We start from the raw sequence: 9,169 nt of genomic DNA, 5'->3' as shown, positions 1-9,169 counted from the left end.
CTCTTACCATCACTCTGTTTCCTCCTCTTCATCTATCCCAATTCCTCTCTCTCCCCTGCCCACTCTTAACTTCCTGCCAGCCATACCATTCTCTTTGCCCTGCCTTTTTCACCCCATCCTTCTGGTCTACTTCAGATATCCCAGTTATTAGACAAAGCATCTGGCTGGGAGTGTTAAGACCTAAGTCTGAGTCCCCCATACTGGCTGTAACTTTGTGAACTAATTAATTGGCACAGATGTCTGTTTGTTTAACAAAGTGTATGACATCTGCTGTATATGGAAAAATGTCCCCCAGTAGTGTCCATAACCAGTTTATATTGCTATTACTTAAAGTAAATGGATGAAAATTGAGTAGAAATAAAGAGTAACCCCCTTGGATTTGGGTTTGTGCTACTGCACATGTGAATAGGTTTCCAAAACTGTGGTGAAATTACATGTTGAACATAATGTAGTTTCAGATATATTTATATAATTAACTAACCCAATGAACTGGCATATAAGAGGCCATATCAAACTACTGTAGGGCTCTCCATTTATTTAAATCACAGTTTAAAAACAAAACCAAATGGGGACCATAGCATCTGCTGAGCTTAATAGAGATGGATAGATCCTGATAGCCTGCTTTGCTCCCATAATTTAATTCAGAGGATGGCTAGCAGGGTGGACAGTTAAGCCTCTATTGCAGGTTCCTCATCTAGAGAAATAATTATTTCACCAATGAAGGTGCAGTAATAATAACAATTCATGTATAAAATGGTTCTATATGTACAGGTACCATTGCCCACTATTCATGTGTGGCCATCTCTGGAATGGAAGGGGGAGCTGTTTGCCAGTACATAGCAACACAACAGCTAAAGATGAGGAGAAAAGCTTATCTGATTGAAAGTTCAGGAGAATTTAGTTAGCCAGAATCTAACTACCTACAGTGAAATCTGCCTACAGAACTCACTTACTCTCACTACTCTTGTGATAAGGGCTATGGACAGCAAAAGACTAGATGGGGTCAGGATTTTGGTGTAACATCTCACCTGGAAGATGATCCCACAAACATGTCAGTTCCTTTACTGCCGTACTGGAATGCTGGATCAGTGAGAAGAGTGACCCCTATTGAAAATGACTACACCATTTCCTGCTGCAGCATCTTGCACCATCTTTGGTGGTCTCCCAGCCAGGTGCCAACCAGCCCTAATGGTGATTAGTTTTTGAGAAATTATGTGACCTTGGCCCTAGCTGGCTAGAGAAATCTGTGGGTGAGCAAACCATTTACTCAAAGGTATCACATTCCACTTACAAATGGGCCCACCTGGAAGTGGAACCTTCATTCTGAGTCACCGACACCCAGCAGTGCAAGTAGGGTGGTACGGTGCAGTACACCGTACCAGCAAGGTATTTATAGGTGGCATGGCGTACCGGAAAGAAGAGCAGCAGAACACGACTGAATGAGCTGAATGGCCCCATGCCAGCAGCTCCTCCGGCACAGCTCCTCCGGCACAGCTGTACCGCTCCCAGCCCTTCCACGCAGGGTCTCCTCCATCTGTACAGCAGCAGCCCTGCCGGAGGACAGGGCTGGGGAGGGCGGGGATGGGGCGGTACAGTCGTCAGAGGAGCTGCGGCCCCACGTTCTGCTCCTTTCCCTGCTGTGGTTCCGAAGGTGCAGCGGGAGGAGGACAGAGCCCCCGCCTCCCCAGGTAAGGGGTGTGGATCATGGGAAGCGGACGGGAAGAGCATGGGGGCCCTGGGCTGGGGGGTGGGGAGCAGTCACATGGAGTGTCATGTGAGGACGTCACATGCCCCCCGTTTTTCTCCCACCACCCCCATACCGGTAAGAAATAGATTCCATTTGTACCACTGCTGACACCAGACCTGCTGCAATAGCTTTGGTTCTTAGTTGGAGCTGAAATCAGAAAGGGTCTATTTTCTGTATCTCTCATGTGACTTCAACAGCATCAAACTCAGCCCAAGTGGCAGAAATGTCACAAGAACAGCTGAGCTCTTATGATTTCTATTATTTTGGCCCACAGTCTTGCAAGATTTTGGTGACAGACTCTGATCCTAGCCCAGATTTGGCTTTGAACATGAATCCAAGCCCTATCCTAAACCTAATCTGTGTCTGAACCCTGTCTTCTCAATGCATCTTGAGCAAAGTCCGCCTTAAGTACTCGATATTATGGAATAGCAGCTTCATTCAGATTTCTCTCAGCCTCAGTGTTGATGGAATTCTCTCTCATACAGGATGTATACACAATATTTACAGAACCACAATACATGTAACCTTGTACACTTTATCTTTGAAATGCTGATTGTACATGTCTTCATGTCTCAAAAAACAACAACAACAAACTACTAGTGAATTATATGTTTGATTTATTAGCAATTAAAATTTATTGTATAATTAAAAGGAAAACTAAGAGTTGACCTCCAAGTAACAGAATTCAGGTTCTAGGATGCAAGAGGTTATTTGCAAACTGCATTGTACATATCACTAAGATAAAGCATACTTGGGTGATGCAAAGCAAAGTATATGGCTGGCTTCTTTTTTTCTATCGGTTCCATTTCTCTAAACGTATAGGATTTATTTCCAGTTCTTTTGAAAGATTAAGAATAGCAAAAAATAAACAGTGTAATTCCTCCACTTCCAAACATCAGGTGCTTAACTGGAATTTGCATGTAAACAAGTCAGTGCAGAAACACAAGGACAATATTTTCCAAATGACCAATACATACAAAAGATTTCCACAGCTGGCATTTCGTGAGGCTAGATTGTCTCCTGGATAATGAGGCTCATGGAGATGTAGGTAGGGGCAAAGAGTCCCTCTCTATTTGTTCCACACTGGGGCTGTGTTAATTGCCATGCTCGACCTCAGGTGGAGTGCAGAGGCTGTACCCTAGATAGTTCCCCTGAGGAGCAATTGAGAGGGGAGTGGGAAGGAGCAAGTGAAGCCATGGCTCTGCCCATCCCTATATGCCAGGCAACGGAGCGGGTTTGCTACTACGGTAGCATGTTGCACCCTGCAAAGGGGTGTCACAAATTACCTCCCCCGCCATTACAACCAGGGAGCGCCACAAGGCAATATGTCTTTGAGCATACTGCTCCTGCTGGGTGGTGTGCTTGTGCACTGCCCCTTATTATGGATGGCAAGCTGCAAGCATGACCTAGCCCTGATGTTGCACTTCAAAATGGGCAGAAGAACATTCTGAATGACATGCTTTACATTTAAAAATAATAAAATCAATCTGAGTTGAAGCAAACATTTCTAGCTGGGCTGCTGTCTCGATCGCTAGTGGGAATATTTCCCCTACTTTCTAGGAATGTGTCATTTTTAACTCCATAATCTTTCAGAATAACATCAGCTTCTATTCATTTTTTTTCTTCCTTTAGATCAAAATCTTATCTCAGAGCTACATTGTTGAGCTCCAGCAGATGAATTCCATCCATTTACAGAGGTTTATACACCACTAAAGTTCTACTTAATAAGCTTCCATAGCCTCATGCTGGCAAATTTCACTCTCTAGTGAATGTTCTATGTGTGGAACTTTCATAAATATTGACCGGAGTTCTGCATGGGGTTCAAGCAATCACTAATCTATAGAGATATGTAGTGTGGGTCTGAAAGATGGATTTTGACTTTACGATGTTGATAACATGAACATCGGACTGTGAGTATATGGCAAAATATGATGCAATACATCTGAAAACAAAACGTACAGCATATGCGACAGTTGCATGGTGAGAGACCTCACTAAACACAACCTTTTTAGCAGTTGAATGGAAAATAAATTAATAAAGAAAATTCCTGCCTTAGGGCAAGGTTTGTGTATTGTGGGAGATGTGCATTTCAATAAGTATTTTCAATTCACCGTTGTAAGTAGGAGGAACTACTAACATGCAAAACCTGCATATTAATAACCAAATATTGGTGCAGCTAATGGGAATGGAATTATGGGATTAGAAATTCACAAATATATCTTTTGACAGTACGGCAGACTTCATCCCCCCACTTGCCTTGAGATGACTGGGAAAACAGGACACAGTTTTCACGCTTTCCCCCATTTGGTTGGGAGCGATCCCAGTTGAAATAGTTTAGAGCCATCCCATTGACATCAACAAATTTCCCTTCGTTTACCATGTCGGTGATACCCAGCCAAAAGTCTGCAACCCCTGGCAGACTTTTCTTGCCATAGTCTCGAAGGGAGTTGGTTTCATCATTATCTCTGGGGATAGCCAGTGTCCCTCCCTTGGCTATGCAGTCTTCATTGGCTTCATGGAAATGCTTGGCACCTTCAGATGCCAGGTAGCACTTCTTATGGATCTTTGTTCCACGAAGACAGACTGTGAATAGATATGGTTGAGCATGTTGATTAAGAAATGAAGTCACATATTAGAATAGGGTCTGGACCAGTTCTAGGAGCAGGCGAGCAGGGCAGCGCCACTCAGCTTTTGTTTTTTTATTTTGTGCATTTGGCTGCTCGTGTGCAGGTTTGTAGGGGTGGGGAGAGCACCAAGAACATTTTCCACCCTGGCTGGCAAAATGGCCAGGGCTGTTCCAGAACAGAGTTGACATTTTAGTGGGAGATTTTCAAAAGCCCCTACGAGCCTACAAGTCCCACTGAAAGTCAACGTGACTTGTGATCTTAATTTCAGAAGGGGCTATTGAAAATCCCACCTCTACGCTTTTTATATTAATCTACTTGGGTCACCATTGTCAGCTTGGATCCAGCCAGGAACATACAGTAATTTCCTCAGGATTATTTATGCTGTTGTTTGAGACCACACATACACACAAAGATGATGTAGGCCTGTTGTTTGTTTAACTTCTTTTTTTTTTGTAAATAGTCCCTACTGCCAACTTTACACATTTGGCTTCTCCTCATCGGGTTCATAATGTATGCTGAGGAGAAATGGATGTTTGTATTGTTGGCAGAGCTGGTTTAGTTGCCAGGAAGTAGGTGGATTCTTGGCTTCACGCCAAAGACAAGGATCTAAAGGTCTTTTCATACTTGTGACATTTAAGTGCCAAAGTAAAGCATGTTATGCATTAGCTAAGTCTAGTCCCTAGTAAATAAATGGAAGACAGAAAGTGCTAAAGGGCTAGTTACAGTATGTCCTGGTCATCAGATATTGATTGGAAATTCATAATTCAAATCTCTGTTTGGGCAATTGATAGATAAATATTGCCACTGGCAGGTTAATATACAGAGGACATAAAACTCTTTAGGGCTTCATTTCCGGTCACTTTTTCCACCATCCTCCTCCCTTCAAATGCTAATTTCAAGTGACCCAAGGTGATTTAAAACTAGAACTGCCTTTTCAAAGAGAGAGATTACATTCAATGCCTGATTTGCACAACAGTCTCATTTATTAAATCTTATTTATTTTTGGCTATGCTTCCCTATATGATAATAGACCACGAGGTATGCCAGCATGGCTCTTCCAAAGTCCAGATCATTGCTGGCTTCATCAAGTGGAAGATGTTGGCAACATCTCAGTGACACGTTGCTAAGGAATCCCACTTGTCAAAGAAGTATGATTCCTCATTGAACATTATAGTGGGGCAGGAGATGTTTGGTTTCACTGATAAAATGTTTAGTGACATTTAGTTGATTTAGTTGGGGATTGGTCCTGCTTTGAGCAGGGGGTTGGACTCGATGACCTCCTGAGGTCCCTTCCAACCCTGATATTCTATGATTCTATTTCCTAGTAAAAACAGACTAATAAAACATGTTTTACCTGTCTGAAGTGCCTGCATTTCTTTCAGGGAGTTTACTTCTTGCCACAGCTTGTCAATCTGAGTCTTTAGATCACCGTCCTTTTCTTAAAAGAAAGAAAGAATGAATAAATATACACATTCAAGATGATCTTTAAGTCAGAAGCCCTGTTAAAATATCATGGGCTTCTGCATGTATGAGATTTGCATAACTCTTTAGTTGGGAGAAAAATCATAGTAATTACAACGTTCAGAGACAATCAAAATGCTGTAATGCAATAAAATTAAGTAGCAATCATTTAAATGCCATAAAATCACAACATCAAAGCAATGCAATTCTAGTAATCATTATAAGCCAAACGAAATGTTCACCTGGGTCAGACTCAGTTCTCTGTGACACTAGTGCACCTTCTTCCATTGAAATCAGCGAGATTATACCAACACAAAATTTATGCAGGATGAGAATAAAGCAACAAATATTCATAAACAAATAAATTGCATATTTAACTACACTTCTACCCCGATATAACGCTGTCCTCAGGAGCCAAAAAATCTTACCCCGTTATAGGTGAAACTGCTTTATATCAAACTTGCTTTGATCCGCCGGAGTGTGCAGTCCTGCCCCCCCCGGAGAGCTGCTTTACCGCGCTATATCCAAATTCGTGTTATATCGGGTCGCATTATATCGGGGTAGAGGTGTATTTTAAAATACACAGGTTTAGTAAAATTAATTTCCCAAGATTAAGTACGGAATAATATTAATATGACAGCTTGCTGTTTTGCTCATTGGTTTCTACTGTATTGCATTTTGGGCTCTCTTTAGGTAAATACACATGAAATTCCAATGCACTCTCATGGTAGTTCACTTATTCCAACTTTTTAATGTGTTACTGAATTATAAATTCAGACTATTGCTTAGAGATCAGTCATTATTGTACTAGGGCTGCTGACGAGATTTGGTTTTGGCTGTACATTTGAGCCCTGGTCTACGCTAAATGGTTAGGTCAATGTAAGCTGCATTGCATCAACCTTGCTGTGGAAGTGTCTTCACTTAAATTTGGCTCCCCCCAACATAAGCGCCTCTCTACACCAAGTTAGTAACACCACTTACCCAAATGGGGTAGAGTCAAGGTCGATGAAATTAGGTCAATGCAGTGTCAATATAGTCGCTGTGTTACTTCCGTCAACTTTTACTGACTTTCAAAAACCATCCCACAATTCCCTACACTGACAATTCAATTGGTACAAGAACTCCTGGTGAGGACACGCCCCGCTGACACAAGGAGCCAAGTGTGCACGCACACAAGCGATTTAATAACTATGGTGGCTGTATGCATATGTAAGTTAGATCGACAAAATTTTGTAGTGTAGACATGGCCTAATTTAACTATTAGATAGTTTGGAGATGTTGAGAGTTTGTTTTCATGGAATTTTCGCTTTGAAAACTATATTTAGTGATTGGGCTACAACCTGCCTTATATACTTGTCTTGGTAAAAGAACCCCAAACAATCCCAAAAGATGCTATGGCAGACATTTTCAATTTTGGGTGTCTAAAGTTAGTCACCTAAATAAAAGAGGCCCGATGTTCAGATTTACTTTGCTACTGCACAAAAATGCACATGGGTTAAAATAGGAATCAGGGCTCCCAGATACCATTGTAATGAGCATGGTGTAAAACCCTCAAAACTAGACAGATAGATTCATGAGAAGGGGAAACAAATGCCATACAGCCTCCCGGCTTTCAGAGTAGTGTGAGCATAGTAAGAAATGGTCTTGTGTAAGCTGCTTACTTTTCACTGACTAACAAGTAAATATTCACCAGCTGTGTAATCTACATTAGGCTTTCTAAAAAATGGGAAGTAAGTTTAAATTAAATACACACATTTCCCAACATTCAAGGTTTTTGTCTTTGCTCTGCATATGTTTAGTGGGAAACTATACTTTTCTCACCAATTCTTTCTGGCTTCGTTTGTCCATCATTGTACGGCACTACCTAAAGAACTAGAATTGAAGAATATCCTACAAATATCCCATTAAAAAGTTACAAAAACTTTCTAGGTCATGGAAAATAAATCTCAACAAAAATCCTTGGGAGTCTGTTAGTTTATTGAGCTTGTTTTGACCAGATGCACATGATATTCCATTCTTGGTGATATCCATTATATAATACAGAACTGAAGATCACGGGCCAAACTGCGATCTCATTTACAACTCAGAATCCCAAATAAAGTCAATGGAGCTGAGAGGACAGTATTTGGCTCTCTACCCTATATTTATGTAATACAGTTTAGCACATTACACTTCACTTTACTCATACTTGTAACCCAAATAACGTATACAGAATCTTCTCTCTAGACAGAGTAAATATAGGCACAAATACCCTTTGATAATACATTTTAAAAATAATATTAACCACCGGTTCAAATAATATTTATGAGTATTGTAAATGCCCATGATATATGCCCCCCCCACCCCCAAATTAAACTGATTACCTTTCACTCTACGTTTACTGTGCTTTCTGGCTTTGAACTTGGAAGCCTGGCCAGTAGCTTGATCCAGCAGTAGTATGCTAATGAGGAGAAAAATTAGAAGTCCAGTTTGTGCCATGTCTCTTTTCAAAAGCTAATAAGAAGCTTCCAGAAAGTCTCTATAGCAGCTAAGAGAGCAAATCACACAGCCATAGCTCAATATGAACTGACTGAGGTCAGCTTTATGAAACTGTAGTGATAGAGTTGGCTGTACTCCTTGCTTACGAAATGTGTTTGATGCTTCAGCTGGCTTCAGCATAAGGTACCCCCTTGTTCTCATTCCTCCTCTTCAACTGATTTCAGCTGGAATAGATCCATTTTACAGAGCGTATACCAGAACTGAACAAATTTATTTGTTTTGCTGTTAGTGAACTCCATTTTTCAGGAGTAATATTTAAAACTTTGAGGATGAATGTCATGGAAAAACAAACGGGCGTTCAAAAAACACACATCCGTGCATTGTCACTTTCAAGGAGATACAGTCAGACTACTTACGTGAATGTCATAGAAGCATTTACCAACATCCCCATCCAGCTTCTTGAAAATGGGTCTGGCCTAAGCCAATTAAAGATAGACAATGGACATGATCCTCCTTCCATTGAGGTCAATGAGAGTTTTGCCACTGAGTTCTTTGGCAGCAGGACTAAGCTCTGTAGCTCTCCAAGGGGTTTTGGTCACTTTCTATGAAGGGTACATTTATCAATAGCATACAATGGGTTAATAAGTGGCTAATAGATGTTACAAGTTTACCGATATAAGTACTATGTGTTATAGACTGGGGTCGGATTGGGGAGAAAAAGTCTTGGTACTCTTCCAGCCTCCTCCCCCACAATAAGCGCTTCTCCCTTGAGTCATCAAAATCAGATATCTCTCAGTTAATTGAGGTCCACTGGGCTCTTTAAATCAGGCTTCCCTGGATGGTCTTGACTATGCCC

The 9,169-nt window shown here is 41.2% G+C and overlaps 1 protein-coding gene across 1 annotated transcript; it reads right to left on the bottom strand.

The window, feature by feature from the left end:
* Positions 1–2,347: 2,347 nt before the first annotated feature.
* LOC112109689 (C-type lectin domain family 3 member A) lies at positions 2,348–8,379 on the bottom strand. The gene is made up of 3 exons (XM_024204275.2): positions 8,199–8,379; positions 5,729–5,812; positions 2,348–4,330 (listed from the first exon to the last, which is right to left on the bottom strand). Exons 1-3 carry the CDS (start codon positions 8,311–8,313, stop codon positions 3,939–3,941), a joined length of 591 nt encoding a protein of 196 aa, XP_024060043.1. The 5' UTR covers positions 8,314–8,379; the 3' UTR covers positions 2,348–3,938.
* Positions 8,380–9,169: the final 790 nt, after the last annotated feature.

This window comes from Terrapene carolina, unplaced genomic scaffold (assembly GCF_002925995.2).
Source record: "Terrapene carolina triunguis isolate 2854851 unplaced genomic scaffold, T_m_triunguis-2.0 Scaffold33911, whole genome shotgun sequence".
In the NCBI taxonomy this organism is placed as follows: domain Eukaryota; kingdom Metazoa; phylum Chordata; order Testudines; family Emydidae; genus Terrapene; species Terrapene triunguis.
Note: the sequence above shows the minus strand (reverse complement) of the source record. Positions and strands in the feature narration are given on the sequence as shown.

What these genes read in the sequence shown, in the direction of transcription:
- LOC112109689 (XM_024204275.2), bottom strand. Translation starts at nt 8,313, where the DNA reads ATGGCACAAACTGGACTTCTAATTTTTCTCCTCATTAGCATACTACTG. An exon ending in CAGTAAACGTAGAGTGAAAG is followed by an intron (nt 5,813 to 8,198) that starts GTAATCAGTTTA and finishes CTTTCTTTTAAG; the next exon opens with AAAAGGACGGTGATCTAAAG. An exon ending in AATGCAGGCACTTCAGACAG is followed by an intron (nt 4,331 to 5,728) that starts GTAAAACATGTT and finishes ATCTATTCACAG; the next exon opens with TCTGTCTTCGTGGAACAAAG.